The sequence below is a fragment of the Pipra filicauda genome, unplaced genomic scaffold, assembly GCF_003945595.2.
Source record: "Pipra filicauda isolate LSUMZ 115617 unplaced genomic scaffold, ASM394559v2 scaffold282_size1924045_pilon, whole genome shotgun sequence".
Lineage (NCBI taxonomy): Eukaryota > Metazoa > Chordata > Aves > Passeriformes > Pipridae > Pipra > Pipra filicauda.
In genome coordinates, this window is record NW_024104401.1 from 277,395 (window position 1) to 301,157 (window position 23,763).

The following is a 23,763-nucleotide window of genomic DNA, read 5'->3' on the forward strand; positions in this document are numbered from 1 at the left end:
CTCTTCCTTCCCTCCCCCTCCAAGCCCCTGAAAAACAGAGCTGGGGAGCAGCCCGTGGTACTTAAAATCCTAAGTCCTGCCTTTCTCCAAGGGAACCGAAAGGAATTGTTTTGGAATAACAGTGCAAATCGAATTTCCCGTGGCAGATAAGGGGGAGAGAGGTCAAATATGAAAAGGCTTTAGATGAAAGAAGAATTAGCCTGGACCTCTCCCGGAATAACTCAATTCCAGGCTCATTTTCAGCACCCCCAGAATCTGAGAGGTTCCCTAATGAAGCCCAACAGACAAACCTGGCCAAGGCAATTTGTTATCCCGCTGCACACGGAGCTGTGTCACCGACCACATGCTAAGAATCCTCCTAAAATGCCCCTAAAACAGGGGAGAAGTCTATCAACATGTTTGGGGCCACCATCAATCAGCCCTGAGGAAACCAGGCAGCCCCAGGTTCCAGCCAGAGCTGTGGGAAGCCACTCTGTGGTTTGGATTTGCAGATATTCCTCCTCCTCCACCTTCTCCTCCTCCTCCCCCCTCTCCTCCCAGACTTCACATCCCTTGGAGGTGGGGTTGGAGACCCGGCTGGCCCAGCCTGCAGACATTCCCATGGGCTCAAAAGAGCCAGGAGAGGTTGCAGCCCCTCTTCTCTTGGCTGGAGCAGCATTCCCCAGCCTTGGCAGGGTTGGTGAAGGGCTTGGGATGCTCCCAGCAGAGTTTTCCACCATCTCCGCTTCAACTTGCCTCTCTTTCTCAGACAAAGTTCTCCCCATCTTTCCCAAAGACACATTTTACCCTTTTTGGTCCCAACCTTCCTCCTCTGGGAGCGCAGCAGAAAATATGGGAGCAGACCCAAGGCAGCCAACGCATCCCAACCGGAGAGTTGGGCATGGGAAGGGGACTCATCCTGGAGGAGAGGGATGTCTGCTGGAGAGGGGACACCCCACGGCCCTGGGGGTACAGCACCATGTGCAACACCACCAAGGATCTCTGGGATTTGGGGCGGGACAGAGCCAGACACACAATGCCAGCTTGTCCCTCCGTGGGTTTTCCCTGTTTTCCCTCACTGGTTGGTGGCTTTTGGGGGAAATTCAGCCATTCTTGCTGGAAACTCAATTTTAGTGGGATTTTTCGATTTTGCAGGCACTGCCAACACACATCTCAGAGCCACAGCGGAACTGGGAAGCTCCAGGAACTTCTCCACGGACATCCCAATGTCCACATGGGGATATTTTCTCCAAAACCCCCACTTTGGCCCCAAGACTCCCCTTCCACAACAGCAAGGAACCCCTTTGTTCACAACGGATGAAAGATCCCATCCCACCAAAGGCTGGGCTTGGCTTGGGGGGGCCAAGGACCCTCAGCAGCTCCAGGACCCCCCTCCTGGATAAACAGGCTCCAGGAATTCCTGTCTCTCACCATGGAGTGAACCCGGCCTGGAAGGCGGTAGCTGAGCTCACCCTGGCTCCATTATCCACAGGGATTGGGGAGGATTTCAGGAATTGCTCCATGCAGTGGGGAAGGAGGGATTTTTTCATCATTTTTTTCCCTTCATGTAATCGAAGAGTGAAATTCTGAAAGCTTTGCTCAAGGACTCTGGGGCTTAATCATCTTTAAAGCTCAGGAATTGCTCCCCATTCCCTTCCTGATTTAATGGGAAGCAGGTTTCTTGTCCCTGCAGGCATCTGAAGCTGGTGACCAGTGGGTAATTGTGCCTTGACAGAGCACAAATGCACCGTGTCTGCATCCTCACCCTTCTAAACACAGCAAAACCCCCCTTTTTTTTAAATTTAATTGCATTGAGTTTGAAGAATTCAGTGCCCCTGCCCATGGCAGAGGAGCTGGAACAAGATCATCTTTAAGGTTCCTTCCAACCCAAACCATTGCATGATCCCAAACCTTCCCCCTGTAGGACAGGGGAATGAATCCATTAAAAAAACAGATGAAAAAGGCCCATTATAAATGAGATAAAGGACACCTGTGTGAGACCTGACCCATCCCATCTCACCAAAAGCACCAGATGAAAAGAAGATCAGCAAGAGAAATCAGGGTGGTACTATAATTAACTTTTTTCTTTTTTATTTACACCACAAGAATAACAAGTTGTCATAATGTGGTACAAAATACTGGACTCCTAATAAAGTTGAAATCGAAGTCGGTACTGTCAGAGAAAGACACCATTGGCCAGTAAAAAAAAAAAAAAACAAACAAAAACAAAACCGAAACAAAACCAAACCAGAAAAATAAAAATAAAGAGAAAAGAGAAAAATAAAATAAACCAACCAAAAAAAAAAAAAAAAACCAAAAACAAAACCCAAAACAAACCAAAACAAGAAAAAGAAAAGAACGATAAAAATATTCCAACTCCACCAAGTTAAAAGATGAGCACAAAGAATCACTGAAAGGAGGGTCCATACAATAAAGAGTGAAATTTGTCTAAATTACAGCATAAACCGGTAGCTGCTACCAATGGTGACATCATACTGAGCATGTATAGGTATAAAGTAGAATATAATATAGTTACAACTTTTTGATACTACATATCTGTAATAAGCTCTCGGGTGAATAATGTTTCAACCCCTTCCCCCCCTCCCCGCCCCCACTTTTTATATATATATTATATATATAAGTTTGTCATCCTCATAAATTGGAAAATAGCGCCTCCACTATGGAGCACAGAAAAGTGTTAATTTATTTTCTTTCAATAGGATACTTTTTTTTTCTCTTTTTTTTTCTTTTTTTTTTTGTGTGTGTGTGTGTGGTTTTTTTTTTTTTTTATTTTTTCATCAATATCAAAGACAAAGCGAAGCCGAGCTGAGAACGAGCCCGACCTCACGACAATGAAGAAACACGTTTTGCCTTTCGCTGTAAAGTCTCGTTTGTTTTTTTTTTTAAACCACAGTGTTGCACAGTACAAGACTGCTTAAAGTGAAACCGAGCACTAATACATCCTGGAAAAGTAATTCCTTACAAAAGTTCGGCTGTGCTGGAGAGTTAACTCTTTCAAGTCCTCCTCAGCCACGCAGCTCTCCTCGGGACTGGCGGCTCCGACGCGAGGGTCGCGTCCGTCGCATCCAACCTCCTCCCCACCCCGGCGAGAAACCAAAGCGAAACACCAACCCAAACGAAAGGAAATGAGAAGAATAACGAGAGTAACCAGGACACAGGCAGTTTACTTGGTGTGTTCGGCGTAGTCCCCCCTAAAAACACTGGTTCCGCATAAATACAATAAACTCTATTATTGGTAAGTCACAAGTGCTAGAGAAACGTCTTAGTTTTTTTTTTTTTTCTTCTCTTCTTAAAATGAGAAATGTGTAAGTAGTCCTTTGTCTGCTTTCTTTGTAGTTACTCTTTTGAACAACAAAAAGCACAATTTCTTATTCAGTTCAGTGAGACAAACAAAAATTCCCACTCTCCTTCCTTTTTTGTGTGTGTGTGTGTGTGTGACAACAACATCCCAACCTTTAGTCTCTGCAAATGCCACGAGAGGAAAAAAGAAAATCTCAAACCAAAATGAAACGAAACAAAAAACCAACCCAAAAAAATTCAAAAAAAATACAAAAAATCAAAAACCCAACCCCAAACCACCATTTTTTTTGTTTTGTTTTGTTTTGTTTTTTTTTTGTTATTGTTTTCAAAGCTGCCAAGTGTGGCGTGCAAAATCTGTATACAATATAAAGACATGCCAACCTTACAGACCATGCAACCTCAAGGTGTAGGAAACTTAAAAAAATATATTCATATATATTTATATATATATTTATATATATCAATGCCCGTCAAAAGAACGTGGGCCCAAAAAAGTTTACAAAAGGAAGAATGGAATGAAGACGTGACCGTGACTAATAAAAAAAGGAATGTTTTGTATCGAAAGTAAGAAGAAAAAAAAACCCAAAACAACAACGCCCCCCCCCAAAAAAAAACCCCCCTGATGGTTGTGTACTGCAAACTGGGCCTCACTTCACTGTCAAGAGGATTTAAAGATGCTCCTTTTCTTCCCAAGCAGGTACAAAGATGCCCTGGGCAGCACCACGATGGGATGCGGGAGCATCCCGGGCTCCTGCCCTATGGCAAAGTCATCGGAAATGAAGAAGCAAATGGCTCAAAAAGGTGAAAAAACCCCGGGGAGCCTCAAAACGGGGGCTCCTTCCCCTCTCTCCGCGCCTGCACCGGCCCCAGAGAGCATCCTCGGGGAAGAGCATCCTCAGGGAAGAGCATCCCCGGGGAAGAGCATCCCCAGGGGAGCGGGTGACGCTCAAACAAATCTACGTCACCCGGAGTTCGGAGGAGACGAGCTCTGAAGTCTCGGGAAAAAAGTCTTTCCATCCCTGGCAAAAAGCTGAGTGAAATGGTGGAAAGGAAGGAAGGTGGGATCCCGACGAGCTCCTCCAGTTTTCCTAAAGGAACTGGCTCAGCACGGTCAGCCGGTGGCTCCTGGGAAGGCCCAAAAGGAAGGAAAAAGCTTTGCCACGACCGAGAGGAGAAATGGGAAAAAAACCTTCCAGGGAAGAGCTGGCAAGAGAAAGGAGGGTGTGAACACGGTCACTGCCCACAGAGGGAGGACAATTCCAAGGATAATTCCAAGTCAGTCACCAAACTCGGCAGCGGGATTGATTTTAGGTCACAGCAGCAAAGCGGGCGGGTGGAAAAAATCCCGGCCCACCCCATCCCCAGGTCCCTCGTGTTTTCACACGGGACTCTCTTTAGGATACACTGAGGATGGTCCTTAAAATTCCGAATTTTCGGACGTACTTGGGTTTGCACAACTCAATTACTGTAGTGTTTTCAACTGCATTAGAAATGGAGGAATAAACCAAAAGCCTCTTGCCTTTGCTCACACGTGGGGTTGCACCTCCAATGCCTCCCGTGACTCCTGAACGGAAAGGAAACGGCTGCTTGGAGAACTGGAAAAAGAGGAAGTTACTGGAAGCGGCCCCGTCAGTCATCACGGGAACAGGATAAAATAATAGGGATGGTAAAATGACAGGGATTGAGGAGAAGCTGCGTGTGGGGGTTGGGAGCAGGGATGTGCTGTCCTACACTGCTCTGAGGCGGCGCCGGCGCCTCCAAGATGCTCCTCTAGGATGCTCAACTCCTCATGGAAGGGCTGGTTGCCTCTCCCATCCGGCATTCCCGGGGGAAAAAACACCTCCAGCCCTACCAACGAGAGGAAGAAGAGGAGAGAAAAAGAGAGAGGTGGGAGGTCTGAGGGCATCCGTCGGTCCGGCGGAGAGAAAACGCCAGGAATGAGTGTCCAACGAGCTGTCCCAAGGCTCCCGTGATCCTTGGAGGACAAAGACATCGCCCATTGGATACTACTATGTCAAAGGTAAGGAAATTCCTTATTTTCTCTACACAGCTACTAGAAGAGAACTGAGGAAATATACAGTGATACAAAAGAGCTCACCACGCCCCCTATTCCTTGAAAAAACGCACCCAATCCCGAAAAAATCAACTCTGTCCGTGTGCCACGGTTCCTCACGCCTGCAGGAAGCTGCTGACTGTCCAAAAGAGTCGAGGAAAAGGAGAGAAAACCGGAAAGGAAAAGGCAAAACCCCAAAGGAAAATCCATGTCCGAGCAAGAAAAGCGGGAAGGGAGGGAGGTTTAGATGCTATTGCTGTCGGGGAAGGAAACCTGCCAAGGGGGAAAGAAAGGTCGGAGTCACACAAACAAGGCTTCCGGAGGGGGGCGGGAAAAGATCCATATAAAAATTAACAGCAAATTCATCGTCTTCGCTATAAAAAACTCTTTGTTTTCTTGTCTTTGTTAGAAAAGGATCACAACTAAAAACCTTAAATTAAAATACAAATGTTTAGGGTAGTTGCCCAGTGGCTCAAGTGTTGGCTTTCTGAAAAACTTCCCAACCTGTCACCTGAAAAGTCCTCATGTTTCAACCTGGATCCTTTTCCAAAAGCACCTTGGACGTTCCAATTCCCAAATCTCTCCCTAGGGAGCTTCCAATAGCTACTGTTAGAGTATGCATTTATTACATATATTTCTTTTTTTTTCTTTTTTTCCTAGAAATGCATCATAAATATTTTTCTCAATAATTCATAGGAATCCGGTTTCTAAGCTTGGAATACATTTGGACTATACATTATACACATATATATTTATACCTAACAATTTAAGCAATATCTCATGCTAGTTGCTTTTAATAAAAAGCATTCCAGTCTTAAAACCTGCAGTTGTGTCTAATACATGCTTCGACAACCAAATCGATAAGTTCAATTGCCAGATAATGTAGAAGAGAGAGAAAACATTGGAAAATTTGTTGTTAAAAATGGTTGAATTTCAAAGACCCAACAGTATTTGCCACTTTTTTTGGCAACTACCTTATTTTTTTCTTTTTTTTTTCCTTTTTTTTTTTTTTTTTTTTGAAACAGCAATGAAAGAAAACAAAACAAATCCAAACTTGTCGAGAGTTTTTGGAGACGCTCCGTTCAGCTGATGCCTGCTTCCCACCATCATGCCAGCACAAGCCAAAAAGTCTTCCTTCCTGATGGCAGTTCTTGGCTTTCCCAACCAGAGGAAAAATATTCAGGAACTGCTGTGTTCTTTGTGGTTTTTGTTTGTTTGTTTTTATTTTTTTTTTTTTTACTTAAGGCATTGTTCCTCAAACTTCAGAAAATCCAGCTGCACCAAATCCATCAATTAGAAAAAAAGGCACAAACTCATCTTCAGATGGCTTTGGAGACCATAAAGCCGACTCCATCTGGGCTCACGTTTCCCCCTTTCTCCTTCCCTTTCCTTTAGATGTCAGATGAGTCCCTCATTCCCTGTCCCTCCCCGTTAAAAATACACCATCTCCCAGAGTTCCCGTTCCGACAGGAGCTGTCGCTGACTCCCAGGCAGGCAAGAGCCATTCCAAAATATCCAAGAAATGAAACTACACGATGGGCCGAGTGGTTCAAGCGGAGATTGCTCAGTTGTGGGTCATCAGCTTGTAAGCACCAGTTTTATGTTAAGGTTTGTTTTATTTTCGCGTGTGTTTGTTGTTGAAGCTTTGATTTCTTTATATTTTTTTGTGTGTGTTTTTTGGCAACTCTGCCAAAGACTTCCCGGGCGTCGTTCCTCGTTCCGCTCCCAGTGAGGACCAGAGGAAGAGCACCCAACATTGTCAGTCCTTTGCTGCTCTTCACCAGCATTTTTCGGCAAACAGAGACTCAAAGATACGCAGAGATTCCGGTTTTGTTGTCGGTTGCTTTGCTTTACACCTGGCTGTCCTTCCCGTGTTCTGGAATTAACCGCGACAGGACGCAGGAGTAACAAGAGAAAGCTTCTTGGCAGAGCTTCGAGACGAAGACGAACAGACAGGAGAACTCCAGCTCGAAGGTTAATGCTACAGGGGAGGTTCCTCTTCCATGGGCTCGTCCTCAGGTCTGAGGGGATTCACGGCCAGGCAGGATGGGGAAGGGAGGGGAGAGAGAAAAGAGGGTTGAGCACGGCAGAGCTGGACAAAGTGGTGCCAAGTTTCACCCGTGACATTCCCATGACCTTCCTACCTGCCGGGATGGGATCAGCTGGCTCACCTGGAACCAAAACTCGCCCCTGAGAAGGGTGTTTGGACAATCTGTTCTCACCCCTGGAGCTCTGGTAGCCTTGGTGCTGCGCCCACTGCCCCGGGGAGCCTGTTCAGTGCCCCACCACCCTCTGGGAAGAACCTTTTTCTAAACTCACCCTGACACAACTCCAGGCCATTCCCTGGGGTCCTGTCAGTGGTCAGCCCCTGTGCAACATTCCCATTTCCTGCAGCAAGATCAATTCCCCCTCGTGGCCCAAACCCACGCCGGGCTCTGGCGGGAGCAGCAGGGCCAGGCACGGGGAGCACACACCGAGCCCACGACCCAGGAGGGGTTTAGGAATCCATGGAGGACAGGGAATGCAGAAGGAGAGGATGAGCCCAGAAGGGGTGGGATGGGAGGTGGGAAGGGAAGCAGCTCACCTCTTCTCTGCTGGCTTCACGCCCACGGACAGCGAGGCCATGGCCGTCACCGTCTCTGCCTCCTCGTTCTCACACTTCTGAGCCTCCACCAGGGAATAGCCCACTGTGGAGGCAGAACGTTGCAGGGAGTGCCAGTACTTGCCTGGGGGACAAGGGACAACAGGGACATCAGGGCTCCTGCCCCATCACAGCTCCTGCTTTCCCAGACCCACCAGCCCTCTCAGATCCACCCTGGGAACGCTCATCACACCCATGTGACCTTGAGCCCTGCCTGCTCTCACTTCATGGTGCTCAAATAATAACCTTCCCCCTTTTCCCTTCCCTTCCCTTTCCTGAAATTCCCTGAAATTTCCTTTCCTGAAATTTCCTTTCCTTTCCTTTCCTGAAATTTATTTCCTTTCCTGAAATTTCCTGAAATTTCCTTTCTTACATCAAAACCCTCAGAAACTTCCAGACCTAAGGACAAACACAGGAGAGGGAAGGATTCAGTCCAGACCTAGACTGGACACCTGTATTCAGTTCCTAACTCCCACATGCTTTTTCTGGGCAAATTCCCTAAAACTAACGAAGTCCAAGTTGGATTTAGAACTGTGAAGGTTGGAAAAGACCTCCAAGATCATCAAGTCCAAACTTCAACCTTTGATGGATTTTTTTTTATGCAGGCAGTTTGCCACCCTTTTTCATTGGAAACACCAGAGGGAAGGGAATAAAGGACATTCTCCTGGCCCCCAGGAATTTCCTGATACCCAAAAAGCCACAGCAAAACCTGAAAGCAAGAACCCAGATAGTGAGGGTGGAACAAGGGGAGGAAGGGTCTTGTTTTCAAGCATCTCCATTTCTCCTGTGCTGGGCAGCAGATCTGAGGGTCTTACTCCAAACCCCTTTTAATTTGCTGTGCTCATTTTAAAGAGAAAAATCAATGTATGACTGGCTGGCTCAAGGTGCTGCTGAGGTGTCCCAGTGGTCCTTAAAAGCTTCTGGAAATGGAATTCAAATTCTAAAGCCACCTGGCATTTTTAGGGGGAAAAAACCCCCATAGTGTGGTGTCTTTTAAGCTTTTCACCCTATAAAAGGGAGACAATCCCCCTCCAGTTTTAAACCACAAATGTTGGATGTGGGAAGATATCAGGACATAGCAGTGGGATTCCCATATCACTCAGGCTCTTCCACTCCATCCCCCAAAGAATTTCCCCAGAAAAGCTCCACTGCAGTGATTTTAACCTTCCTGGATGAATAAACCTGAAATACCAGCAAATTTCACTCACAGAATCCCAGAATATCCTGAGTTGGAAGGGACCCACAAAGGCCATCAAGTGGCCCTGCACAGGACACCCCAGCAATCCCACCCTGTGCCTGAGAGCCTGTTTCACTTCCATGCCTGTCTATCCTTAATTAGGATGCCGCAACACCCAACAAGACTTGTGTTGTTCAGAGATACTTAATTGCTTTTGAAGGAATAAGAGTAAGCTCTGATTGTAACACAGTCTGTGCTTTACAGAGATTTTAGAGGTTTTAATCTCATTTAGTGTTGGATTAAGGGTTGGACTCGATGATCCTAAAGATCTTTCCAACCTAAACCGTGCCCTGATTCCCTAATTCCCCCCCGAGGGCCAAAGCACTGCCCTGAGTGACCTGCTCGCTGTGCATCGCGCTGGCCCAGTCAGACCAGTTTGAGGCAGCACAAACCCAGTTCACGGTGCAGTGACCGCCAGGAAACCAGGACACGGGAACACGGAGCTGCCAGAACGTGGAGAAGGCAAACAGGTGTCCCCCCAGGGCAACCCAAAAGGGATCCAGCTGGGTCAGTGGGGTACTCACTGTGGATCTCGATGACCTTCTCCATGGAATGCACCGCATTGGCGTTGGCTCTCTGCTGGAAAACCTTCTCTGGAAGAGGGTCAAGCTGGAAGGAGAAACACCACAGAAATGTTATCATTGAATCATGGAATCACACACTGGTTTGGCTCGTGAGGGACCTGAAAGCCCATCCAGTGCCACCCCCTGCCATGGGCAGGGACACCTTCAACCAGCCCAGGTTGCTCCAAGCCCTCTCCAGCCTGGCCTTGGACACTTCCAGGGATCCAGGGGCAGCCACAGTTTCTCTGGGCAACCTGTGCCAGGGCCTCCCCACCCTCATAGACAAGAATTCATTCCAATATCCCATCTAACCCTGCCCTCTGGCAGCTGAAAGCCATTCCCCCTTGTCCTGGCACTGCATGTGATACAAAATGCCCTTTCCATTCTTGACAGCACTTCCTCCTGTTTTCCAGGAGATATTTTCCTCCTGCCTGACGGAGAGCTCTGCCCATATCCATCCCAGCCCCGGCAGCTTTCACTCAGCATAGACAAAGGGAAATCAGATCCAAACTGCAAAGCACATCCTCCTGCGTGGTGTTTTCCAGGAGGTGGGTGTTGCAGAGCACCAAGTCAGGGCTCTTCTGGTGCCAGAAAACATCAGCAAGGACAAGAAGACTTGGACATCCTCCTGTGTCAAGACCATGAGGTCACAACCCTGGCAAAGTCTGTTCTGCAGCAGGAACATCCCAGAGAAAGGCCCTGACAGCACTGCTGGAGGGTCGTTTTGGAGTTTCTTTGATTTCCTTCAGGAAAACCTAAGAAGAGGGGAACACCTTCACCCTCTCCAGTTCTCCACTCGGAGCATGAATTCCTAACAAACCTCCAAGGCTGAGTATCCAAAATCAGAGATGTCCACTGTCTGAAAACAGCAGTCAAGGCCCAACCAAGGATATTCTCCAGCAAAGAACAGCCATGGTTTAATAGTTAAAAAAACAGAAATCCATGGCAAAGTTTAACTGCTCAAAGCCAAGAGAAGCTCCAGCCAAGACTGTTCGTATGAGCACATGGCAGCCATTCCATAGGTACTTCAGGAGAACCAGGAATTGCTGCATTCCAGATTTAGTAATTATGGATTGCACTTTTTATTAATTCTCTGCTCTAAAAATAGTTCTGGTCCAAACTGGTTTCTGTCTGACATTAAGGGAAGGCAAAAGCAGTTCCTGGTGGAGTCGTTTAAGTAAGAGCTTTCAGACACTGATCCCAAGCACGTTCCTGCTTCCAGAGCACTCTCCTCCTCCTGGAATAACCCTCACAAACAACAGCCTCAGCCACTGCTCTCCTGGGAAAGGGAGGAAACACCTCTGGGCATCAGGCAGAGGTTTTAAGCACCTTCTTGAGAGCCTGATCCTGGACAAACCTCCACTACTTCCACATGAAAAAAAAGGAAAAAGCATTTACAGCAGGGACAGGCAGCAGGGTGAGAGCTGCAGGACCACGTCCCCCTGCACGTGCTTCCCATCTCACTGCCCACCAGCGGCAATTCCCATGGTGGCATCCCTGCTCCAGAGGATCCAACGTCACTCCCTGGGAACAGGCAGAAGGCTGGTGATGCCCCTGATGGAGGGAGCAGCTCTCTGTGGTTGCCCTGCCCTCCAGCACTGCTTGGCAGGGGCTGCTTTGGGTCATGAACAGTGGCTTCGTGGTCTGAACTGCCATCAGCAGAGCTCAGAACCATGGAATCTTGGAATGGTCTGGGTTGGAAGGGACATTAAAGAGCATCTCATCCCATCCCCTGCCATGGGCAGGGACACCTTCCACGATCCCTGGTTGCTCCAACCTGGCCTTGACACTTCCAGGGATCCAAGGACAGCCACAGCTTCTCTGAGCAATGTGAGCCAGGGCCTCACCACCCTCCCAGCCAGGAATTCCTTCCCAATATTCCATCTATCCCTGCCCTCTGGCACTGGGAAGCCATTCCCCCTTGTCCTGTCCCTCCATCCCTTGTCCCCAGTCCCCCTCCAGCTCTCCTGGAGCCCCTTTAGGCCCTGCAAGGGGCTCTCAGGTCTCCCTGGAGCCTTCCCTTCTCCAGGTGAACCCCCCCAGCTTGGATTAAACTCTCTCCCTGCACCAACCCCACCTCTGCTTTTCCAACTCATGTCCCATCAGCTTCACACGAGTGCCCACAATGTCCATCCATTCCCAAGCCCCAGCACTGCCTCCCTGCCCAGCCCAGCCCTCAGTTGCACAGCCAAAGCCCCGTTTTCATTTCCTGGCTGGTTGGAAGCGCGCCGGCTCCTGCTTTTCCATAGCGCCTGTTCCGAGGCGGGAGGTTTGATCTCCACAGACGCTTTGGGGACTGGCACCGTTCCCCTCATTTCCTACCAGTCCCCACACGGCTCTGGGATCGTTCCTGAGGCAGCAAAGCTCCCACAGCTGCCTGTCCATGTGTGTGCAGGCAGGAGCCTCTCACAGGCTGTACATCAAACTGCATCAAAGGGCCGCGGCACAAAGCACCAGCCGCTCCCTCCGACTTCCCTGCATTAAAGAGATTTGAGGAAAGGCCGTGATAAAACTCGTGTTTCCTGCTTTTTGATGTGTGGGTAAGTCAGGGGGATATTGGCCTGATATCTGCACAGCCTTACAGCCCACCTAGGACAAGCGAGAACAGGTCTAGCTTGAAGTATTTTCAAGTGTCTTAGAGCTGTGATTAAAAAATTCCGTGTTTTTTACCTCTTACCCGGCTCAATGAAACCACTCAGGCTGCTGATAATATCCAAGTTATTGGGAGTGCTGGGATCTCCCCACAGCCTCACACTTCCCAACACATCCATTGCTTGGCTCAAGCACTTACTGCAGGCAGATCCTCACACCATGTTGCAGTCACCCCCTGCATCCCAGGAGGAATGACATCCTTCAGGTGTCATTCCCACTGTTTCCCTTTCAAAGTGCATCCTGCCACTAGAGCCAGCTGCTCCCAAAGGTGGATGGAGCCAGAGGAATTGTCTGTGGTGACAACTTGGCTTAAGAGAGGTGGCTGATGCAAAAAAATCTCACGGAATTGTGGAATGGTTTGGGTTGGAAGGGACCTCGAAGCTCATCCCATCCCACCCCCTGCCATGGGCAGGGACACCTTCCACTAGCCCAGGTTGCTCCAAGCCCCGTCCAACCTGGTCTTGGACACTTCCAGGGATGGGGACCAGGGCAGTGGTGGAGTCACCATCCCTGGAGAGGTTTAAAAGATCTGTAGATGTAGTATTTCTTCCTTAATCCTACTGACACTGAAAGTGTGGGAGGAAAAAAGGCAGAAAAGCTGAAGTATCTAAAGTTTCCTCTGCAGGAAAATACCCTGAGCTTCCCAGAATCCAAACCCTGTAATTCCTTGGTGTATTTCTCTGTCTTGCCCTTATCTTGCAACCACACCTCCTGGCCTTTCCAGCCAGTTTCTCTGACACAGCTGAGCCTCTTCCTACACAGCAACATGCAGAAAATACAAAATGTAACTCCAAGGGCAAAACACAACTGCAAACAGTGCCAAGTAAGCAATGGGTCTAGAGAGGGCAACGAAGAGAAGGGAAGGTTTGGAGGATGAACTCAGAAATAAATTAAAATAGTTATTTTTCAAAAAGCACAAAGCAAGTTATTTACATCCACCCAAAAAATCAGTTTTTAGCTGCTTCACTCTTTCTAATTCAGACTGCCAAGCACAGGTAGCTTTTATATAAAAAACCACTCTTTAAATCAATGAGTGTCAGAAGGACCCAAAGCGATGCCGAAACTTTGGCAGGTTGGTTGTTTTGGGGGATGAGCTGCCCAAATCCAAGGAAGGTGGTTTTACCAGGATCAACCAGGCTGGAAAAGACCTCTGAGATCACTGAGTCCAATCTTTGCCCCAACATCACTTTGTCATCCAGCCCATGGCACTGATGCCACATCCAGTCTGTCCTTAAACACCTCCAGGGACGGGGACTCCACCCCTCCCTGGGTAGCCCATTCCAAGGTCTGATCCCTCTCTCTGGGAAGAATTTCTTCCCAATGTCCAACCTAAACCTCCCCTGGTGCAGCTCAAGGCTGTGCCCTCTTGTCCTACTGCTGTTCCTGGGAGAAGAGCCCGACCCCCCCAGCTCCCCCCTCCTGTCAGGGAGTTGTAGAGAGTGAGGAGGTCTCCCTTGAGCCTCCTCTTCTCCAGGTTGAACAGCTCCAGCTCCCTCAGCCTCTCCTCACAGCACTTGTGCTCCAGTCCCTTCCCCAGCCTCGCTGCTCTTCTCTGCACCTCCTCTAGCCCCTCCATGTCGTTCCTCAACTGAGGGCCCAGACCTGGACACAGCACTCAAGGTGAGGCCTCACCAGTGCCCAGTCCTGGGGCAGAGTCACCTCCCTGGTCCTGCTGCCACACTGTTCCTGATCCAGGCCAGGATGCCATGGAATGATGCCAAGAATCACCTCCCTAGTCCTGCTGCCACACTGTTCCTGACCCAGCCCAGGTGCCATCAAATGATGCCAAGAAGGCCAGCTGGGCACCCCTGGCTCATGTCCAGCCGCTGTCACCATCACCCCCACGTCCCTCTCTGTCCCCCCATTCTGTCCCCAGCCTGGAGCTGCCGGGGGTTGTTGTGGCCAAAGGGCAGGACCCGGCACTTGGCCTGGTTGAACCTCATCCCGCTGGATTTGGCCCACGTCTCCAGCCTGTGCAGGTCGCTCTGCAGAGCCCTGCAGCAGATCCCCCGTGCCCCAAACCGGTGTCCCCGTGTGCAGTGTCCCTGTGTGCAGTGTCCCCGTGTGCAGTGTCCCCGTGTGCAGTGTCCCCGTGTGCAGTGTCCCCGTGTGCAGTGTCCCTGTGTGCAGTGTCCCTGTGTGCAGTGTCCCCGTGTGCAGTGTCCCCGTGTGCAGTGTCCCTGTGTGCAGTGTCCCTGTGTGCAGTGTCCCCGTGTGCAGTGTCCCCGTGTGCAGTGTCCCTGTACCTCGTTGCCCAGCAGAGCAGCCACGCAGGCCTCGGAGGCGTCGCAGATGGCGGTCAGGTCGTGGCCACCCTCGAGGGCCAGGACCACCCGGCCCCCGGCCAGGCCCATCAGCTGCTTCGTCAGGTACCCGAAGCCTGGAGGAGGGAACAGAGCAAATGCAGGAGAAGGGCAAAGGTTGTGCCTGGAATGGGGCTCCTGGCGGCGGATCAAAGAATTAGAGAGAGGAATTACATCATATTAAAAACCCACCGGGGATTTGAAAGGACTCGGCGCATAATGTGAGCCAGGCTGGGTTTTAATTCCAGAGCTGGACGGATCTCCAGAGCACCACCATCCTCCCTCAGCACCCCAGCAGGGAATATTCCCTTGGGAAGGAGGGAAAGAGGAGGATTTTGGCCCTGCTTTGGGAGTTCAGTCCGAAAGGACTCAACGCATAATGTGAGCCAGGTTGGGTTTTAATTCCAGCCACAGCTCCCTGGGTGGATCTCCAGGAGCTTATCCCACCATCCTCCCCGTCACCCCTCAGCACCCCAGCAAGGAATATTCCCTTGGGAAGGAGGGAAAGAGGCAGATTGTGGCCCTGCTTTGGGAGACGCCGAATTGGAGCAGTGGTTCAGGAGACACCAAGTGGGAGCAGTGGAAGGGGAGGGAGGAGGAGGGGGAATCAGGAATATTTCGGCTGGAATAGCAGCACTGCAGTGCCCCAGAGATATCTGACATCTCGTTCTCAGCAGACAGCTCTTCCCCTATAGAATATGCTATAAAAATTCCAGGGGCACCCGGCACTTTGATCAGATGACACACAATACATTTCTCTCCCCTTTAAACAAAACAGACCCAAGCTAGGAGGATTTAAAAAACGTGTCCTCAAAGCAACCTTCCCCCTCGGAAAAAATCCCAGAAGCCAAACAAAAGAAAAGCCAGGGAACTTCTCCCCTCCATCTCCCTGGTTTGTGCTCTGCAGAATTGGCAAATTAACAAATGAACAGGCAGATAAAATGATTCACTGCTTTGGGAGAGGAGCAAACCATGGGAAATTCAAGCAGCAGGTAAACAAGAGCTTCTCATTCCCAAGTGTTTCTGGAGATCTCGAATAACTTGTCTCTTGTAAATCTATTTCACTTTATTCTTATATAAAGTTTACAGGTTCAGCTCCCTCACGAGGTTTCTGAAGTTCAGTGGAGAGAACAACTCTCCTGGCTGACACAAACTCTTAAAAAATAATAATAAAATCCTTTTTGCAAGAAAAAACTGTCTCCTGGATTCACTGGAATGAAACAGTGCCAGGTAAACTCAGCATAACCAAGGAGGGGGGATTTCAGTGCATCTCCCAAAGACATCCTGGATCCAAAGCAAAATGGAGATTCTTGTGGGTCTCTGCAATTGCTTCAAAGGTGGAGAACAAAAATATTCAGCTCCAAATTTTAATAAGGGGTCCTGGAGGAAGAAATGGCCTCGTGGTAGCATTGAAAGCGAGTGTTTACAGCTGCTATTTCTGCAATTTTGCTTTAAACCCAGTCTAACTCTGCAATTCAGCAGCTGTTTTCTGCAGAGATGTGTCTACAAATGAGTTTAATGATATTTATAATATTATAAATATATGAAATTATATAAATATAATTTGCACTCCAAATTGAAATATGTAATGCTTAAAAAAAAAAGGTAAATATATATTGTAAAATAAAACCCCACGAAAATTCAAAGAAAAAGGCCGAAAGTTTTGCTGCTGCAATGAAAGATCTGAAGTTAAATCCCAAAATGTAAAATTTAGGAATACTGTAGAGCAGCAATTGGCCCCATTTTTGGCTCCCTGCTCTTGCCAAGCCCCAACTTACATTTTGCTGACAGGTTATACCCTCCCAGGGGGGTGGGATGTCCTTCCACCGCGTCGAAACCGGACGACACCAGCACCACATCCGGGGCAAACTCGTTGGCAATGGGCATGACCACGGTCCTGCAGCACAAAGGAACCAGGGAACACATCAGTTGGGCTCCTGAACAAAGGCAGGAATGTTTAAACCCTCCTAATTCTCCAGGCTGGGAGCATTATTCCATGGCAGCAAAGCCCAGCTCCTGTTTTCCTCCGAGGTGAGAGCACAACATGTTGTGCTGGTTGTGATTTCTTCCACCAACATCCTCGTGTTGTGAGCAGGGAAACGAGTTGTAATAACTTGTGCTTCCCATTTGGGATCATATCCTGCTCTACATACATGGGAATAAGGAGGAAATGAGAGGGCATCTGCCACCGGCTGCAAATCCACCTGGAAAAAGTCAGTTCATGGCACTGTCTCCGTGTCCTCCTTCAAAATATCTCCTTCAGGTTTGGCAAAGTGGTTTCTCTTTTCCTTGCTAAACTTTTCATTTCCCATGAAATGAAAGGTTGGGGATGTCCCACGGAGCAAAAAAAAGCTTTAAAATGCAAATGTCCCACCCAAATACACCTCTTTGAACTGGTTCCCCACCCAAAGACACCTCTCTCAGTGCCAGTTCCCCATCCTCTGACCTTTTATCCACTAAAAAATGGATGGAATTGCTCAGCATTCATAAACTACTGACTGTCCAGAGGTATTTAAATGAAACAAGGGGTCTGTGCCTGTGGTTTCTCACCAAAAGACCTTTTCCCTCTGGTTTCTCTCTCTTCAAACACCACAACTTCTCCTCAAAACCAACAAGAAGGTGCAAACACCCCATTCCCCACCTCAAGATGCATTTTCCAAAGTATGTCCTTTTTCCATTATAACTTCCTACAGCATGAACTGGTTTGATTCACATCCCAAAGCAGGAACCCATAAATATCTTTGCACGCACGAGAAAGTTGCTTTACTGAATAGTCATTAAGGGATGCCCTGAAACAGAGCCCAGAGAGGCCTGTTCCGTGCTGGGATGGTCCGAGTGCTACCAGGACACTCTTTAAGTCCACCATAAATCCATAGAATCCACCTCCCTCACCAAGGACTGGAGGAGCACTTCCAAACCCAGCACACGTGGTCAAGGGTTTTATTCTCCTTGAACTTCGAAGTCTTGCTGAGCCCTTTAATTCCCAGCTAAAGGAGAACTCCTAAAATCATCAGATTTATTTTTTCCCCCAGAGTTCTCATGGCATGGGAGCTGCCAGGACCTCGCTGGAAGTGTGGGATCACCAAGGTGTGGGGACAGAGCAACGCACAGGACCGTGGATCCTTAAGGATTCTTGGCCACGGGACAGCTCACAGAATCATGGAATGCTTTGGGTTGGGAGGGGCCTTACAGACCATCTCATTCCAAACCCCCTGCCATGGGCATCCACTGATGGCCCAGGACAAAGGCTCCAGAGGAACAGGGACAGTTGGTGACTCTTGACTGGAGGTCTCCAGGAGGTGACAGTGGTTTGGAGGTGCCTCCTCCAGCCCAGCCCTGCCCCGAGGGTTAACCCTGAGCCCTGGGGGGGGAATTTTAGGAGAGGACAAGCAGCAGTTGTTGGTTCAAAGTAAAGCAGGGCTCAGAAGAAGCTGCTTTGAGGATGTCCAGAGTTTTCTGCGGCACAGGATGGAGGGACCTCCAGCCACAAATGGTTACTCCAGCACGTACCTCCAACTAGGAGCAATTCCAAGAGGTGCTGTGTGTTGCTGGCAGGTCCCTCAGAGTTTTAAGGAATGTGTCCCAGGTCCCCTGGCTCCCTCTCCAAGAGGTCTAGATGGACAGTCTGTGCCCACTGGCTGTCCAAACACATCCCAAGCCAAGAGCACTCCCAAATCCAGGCCTGAAGCCTCTCCTTCCCCCCTGACTCCCACTCAAACTCTCAAGGGCTGCTCTTGCTTCTGATTTTCTCCGAATTCCAGAACCACAGAATCTCCTGATCCCACCAGGATCATCCAGTCCCACTCCTGGCCCTGCACAGATACCCCAATGATCCCACCCTGTCCCCGAGGGCACTGTCCAAACGTTCCTGGAGCTCTTGACACTTCCCTGAGGAGCCTGGGCAGTGCCCAACCACCTTCTAAAGGAAGAACCTTTTCCTGAGATCCAACCTAAACGTGCCCTGGCACAGCTCCAGCCGTTCCCTCAGCTCCTGTCCCTGGATATGAGAGTAAAGAGATCAATATTCCAAAGCCACAGCCCATGTTGATGCTGCTCCATATCCATAAAAGCAGCTGTATCTTTGGACATAAAACTTGATCCAGGAGGGTCAGAGGCAGCATTCCCTCATTTTGCCTTTTTAATTGGAAAAAAGGAAAAGAAATCCCATGTGTTTCCCAGATTCCATCTGTGGACAACATTTCAGGCCCATCTCATCCAGCCTTTTCCTTTCTAATCCCCACGGAAAACCAGCCCCTTCACTCAGATCCATCCCAGGAAAGCCAAGTCCTTGAGAGAAAACAAGGATTCAACTGCAAACAATCCCAGGGCTTTGCCCTGCTGAGGAGACCAGAAAAAAGCCAGAAATTCAGATTATCATCCAGGAGATGAGCAGTTTTGCCAGGAATCGGGGCATTTAAGGATTGGCTGTAAAGTTCTTCGGTGAGGAATGAATAGTCCTAACACCGAATATTCCTTCAATCCACGTGGAATTTTTTTAAAACACAAGGAAATTGAAATTTCCTGAATTTCAGAGGCTTGTTTGGCTTGCCTAAACTAAATTAAACCCTTCTTTTTGAAGAAGCTGAACAGGGACAACCGGTGGCTGCAAACAGCAAAACCTCCCCAGCGTGTCCTGCCATCGCTTGGGAGCGAGGAAAAAAAATAAATGCAATTTTAGCTCTATTTTCCAGAGGCCTGAAGGAATTATTTTTAGCCTGCCATCAGCCAATCCGCCAATTAAATGCCTAATAAATGATATGCAGGTGAAACAACCCGAGAGAGGATTAATTTGGGGTTTAAATGCTCGATGGCAGCAAGGAAATCAGGGGAATTTAGGAGGCTGAGCATTTTAGTGGAGCCTTTTTCCCGCTGTTGGCCACAAATATATATATGTTTTATCTATATTTTTATATACTTCTGTGGATATTTATATGTGCTAAGGATATATTTTTATATATTATGCATCTATTTGTACAAAATATATATTTTATGTGTTATATGTATGTGCTAAGTATATATTTTTAAAATTATATATAATATATAAATAATATAAAAAATATAAATTATCTACATTAATATATATTATATATAATATATTTATATAAATACATTTTTATATATTATGTGTATATTTATATAAATACATTTTTATATATTATGTGTATATTTATATAAATACATTTTTATATATTATGTGTATATTTATATAAGTTAAGTATATAATATACATGTATTTATATAAATTATCTATATTCCACACATGTTATGCGTATATGTTAAGCATATATTTTTATATATTATGCATTTATATTTTATATTTATATAAATATTTTTAATATATGAGTATATTTCTCTATTTTAACTATATATTTTTATATATTATGTATATATGCATGCAAATGCATATTTTTATAGATGTTATGTGTATATTTATATGTCTAAGGATATATTTTCATATAGTATGCATCTACTTGTATAATTATATTTTTTATATATATTTATATGTGCAAAGTATATATTTTTATATAGTATGCATCTATTTATATAAATACATTTTAAGTGTATATTATACATATGTTTATACAAATTAGCCATATTTTTGTACATGTTATGTGTATATTTATATGTGCTAAGTAGATGTTTTTTATATTATGGATATCTTTATTTAAATGTATTTTATTTGTTATGCATATATTTATATGTGTTATGTATATATTTTTCCATGTTATGAATATATTTATGTAGATGTATTTCATATATGTTATGTGCATATTTCTATATGTTAACAATATGTTATGCATATATTTATATAAATTATCTATATTTTTATGTTATGGGTATATGTTTATAAGTATATATTATGCATCTATTTATATAAAGAATATATTTTTATATGTTACATATATATGCATACCTTTTATATATTATCCATATATTTAGATATTATATATCTATACATCATGCATATATTTCTATATATATGTTAACTATACATTTTAATATATTCTGCATATATTTATATATTATATATTTATATATCACGTGTATATTTCTCTATTATGTGTATATATTTTATATATGTTATGTATATGTATTAGATATATTATGTACATATGTACACATTATATATGTTTGTTATATATATATTTTATATATGTTATGTGTCTATAATTATCCATTATATATTTTTACATTTAAAATATTTATATATGTAAAATATATATTTATATATGTTATGTATATTGTACATAAATATATATATATATAAAAATATAAAAAATAAATGTGTACACATATAAATGTATGTATAACTCAAAATGTCATCCACTGCTCCTAAGGCTAATCAGCCTCCTGAAAATTCCAGTCTTTCTTTCCCCAGGCATCCATCTCCATGCTCATTTTCCATGTCCAAAGGGATTAGGAATTTGGGGATAAAATCAGTGTCAGAAGAGCATGAAATTGAAAACACAGAAACAACCGATCCAGGCAAAACCATCATCGTTCCCCCCCCTCCTGGTTCCTTATTCCTGCTTTATGGCTCCCAGGGAAAACCAAAATCCCCCCCCAGAATTGGTTCCTGCACTCATTTAATGCTTTTTGCAGGATCTTCCCGACAGTCCCGGCTTTTCCTTGCGCTTTAGGTGTTTGAAACAAAAGTTGAGCTGCGCATGGAATTCTAACTGGGGAGGAGACCTCGGGAGAGGAGCAAAAATCCACTCCAATCACCAGGAAAACTTTCCTGCGGTAAATTCCCAGGGAAATGCCAGCAGATAATACAATTTAATTCCATTAATTGCTGTTGCCGTGGAACGAGGAACCGGCCGGAGTTTTCCCGTTTTTCCTGCAGGTCTCTCAGCTGGGTTTGCGCGTTCCTGAGGAGGATTTGGGGAAGGAAACACCACTCCTGCTTGTATAAAATATCAGGGAACGACACATCCTGGTCAGAAAACCCTCCAAGTCTTTTACAACTGTTTGTTTCTAGAACAACGGAGTAACAGACACCAGGAAGGTCTGGATGAGTTGATGATTTTGGGAATAACATGTCCTGAATTTTTCCCTTTAAGGTTGAATACATTTCTCCCTAATCTCTGCAATTTGGGTTGCCCACGTATTTTGGGGGCGAGTTCAGCCCGAAATTGGGATGGAGTGGAGCTGCTCCAAGCTCCCAGAAAATTCCCCGAATCCCTTCTGGAATCTCCACCCCGTGTCCCCCCCTAAAAAATGCCACCACCCCAACCCTGAGCCGGTGATTTCAGCCCTGGGTTATGAAGATAATGAGGACAAAGTGCAGGGAAAGGCACATTTTTAACCCTTGTTCTCACTTTTGGAACATCCTGGTGGGATTAAGGAGCATCCAGAGGTCAGGAGAGATTCCGTGACCCCACTGCAAGAGGGGAGAGCCAATATTTGGAGGAGAAATAATAGCAGGAAAATCACTGATACAAACCCCCAAAACAGGTTTTCAGTGTGGGGATGAGTGATTTCATTAGGAATTATTTATTCCCTCATTTCTACGGACAATTAGCTCCGTTGTTTTCATTTCTCAAACCCACACGTGGGCTCGCCCTGAAATAAAAGCATCGAGTGGGTCGCTCGCTTTCATTCTGCTCGTTTTACGCAGAAAAAGGACTTTTTTCCCCCCCCCCAAAAAATAGGCAGGAATGTGAAGAGTTAAGGCTTAAAAAAAAAAAAAAAAAAGAAAAAGTCTATCAGTATCTTTGCCTGGCTCAAAGGATTTCCACTGATTCCTCTCCAGACTTCAAAGCCTTCCCAGTTTGGCACCGGGACTGGTTTGAATTAAAGCTCAGCTCTCCACTGCAGAGTTTCCAAGTTCACGGTGAAAATGCCTCCTGCTTCTGGAGTTCATTATGGCCAATTTTCTTATCTTTCCTTCATCTCCTGGTTTGATCCCCGGCAAATGCAACGTGGCATTCGATGGGGTGGAATAACAAGGTGCTGCCTTGAAGGCATGAATTGTCTCAGGGGGCTAAAGCAAGGAAAGAAGAGGGGGGGAAAAATAGGATATATGACCCATTCCCTTCACTTTCTGACTCTCAGGGGACTATAAATTGCAAACTTCAAAGAGTTATTTTACATTCAAATCAATAGAAAGATTCGGGGGGGGGATGTTTTTCAAAGGAGCTGGTTGAGATTTCAAAAGGTCACTTGATAATGGATTATCGTGCCCAACGTTGGAGTCAGATGAAAAAAAAGCTTCCCGTTAAAGTTATGGACTGAAGGTGTGCACATGGAGTCCCGTGAGCTTCCCAAAAACTCCTGAAATAAAGGGCTGTGAGCAGCTCCGAAGTATGTTCCCCAAAGAGCTGCACTCTCCGGGCAAAGACACCAGGAATGGCTGGAAAAGGCAATTTTCCAGGAGCCTGGAAAGTTAATTAATATTTAATGTCACTCCGTCCCCAGCTCCAGGTTCTCTGCCTAAGGAAGAGATCAGGCTTGGGAATGTTGGGATAACCAGACTTCCACCTTGGAGCAAAGTGCTGCCTTCCAGGAAGAAAAGAGGGATTTGACAAGATGTTATTTTAAATTGGGAATATCCTCGGAAGGCTTTTTAATGGCAGGATGAAGAGGGAGAAAAAGCTCTTTTTGCTCAGTGTAACAGAAGATAAATACACGTTATTTAGGACAGGGAAGAGTGTTCCTGGATTTAATGCCATCCCAGGAAGGTGATATTCCAGAAATTCACATCCCAGGCCTTGGAAAGGACATGTCTCCCTGAATTTAGGTGGGGTGGTCACCAGAGGTCACCAAACCTGGTGTGAGGACAGAAAACCACTTGAAAGTGTTTAAAAAATTCCACTTGGAGAGGCTGGAGCCACAGGTGGGAGGCAGGTGTGGGACAGGACAGTCTAAAAAAAATCATGGAATTTGGGTTTTGGGTTGACCTTAAAGTTCATCTTGTTCCACCCCCTGCCATGGGCAGGGACACCTTCCACTAGCCCAGGTTGCTCCAAGTCCTGTCCAACCTGGCCTTGGACACTTCCAGGGATGGGGCA

General features: G+C 46.4%; 1 protein-coding gene and 1 pseudogene across 5 annotated transcripts in view; both read right to left on the bottom strand.

The window, feature by feature from the left end:
- Positions 1-2,589: 2,589 nt before the first annotated feature.
- On the bottom strand, positions 2,590-4,937 carry LOC113995227 (annotated as a pseudogene).
- A 777-nt stretch (positions 4,938-5,714) lies between these two features.
- The window catches only part of HDAC4 (histone deacetylase 4), a 190,854-nt gene continuing 172,805 nt past the window's right edge, over positions 5,715-23,763 (bottom strand). For all 5 annotated transcript variants that reach the window (XM_039382769.1, XM_039382767.1, XM_039382768.1 and 2 more), the window contains exons 23-27: positions 16,528-16,646; positions 14,693-14,826; positions 9,756-9,840; positions 7,938-8,079; positions 5,715-7,374 (exon numbers count right to left, since the gene is read on the bottom strand). In XM_039382769.1, the coding sequence (XP_039238703.1) occupies positions 7,335-7,374; positions 7,938-8,079; positions 9,756-9,840; positions 14,693-14,826; positions 16,528-16,646 (520 nt within the window). In that variant the 3' untranslated portion in view covers positions 5,715-7,334. The remainder of the gene's footprint in view (positions 7,375-7,937; positions 8,080-9,755; positions 9,841-14,692; positions 14,827-16,527; positions 16,647-23,763) is intronic.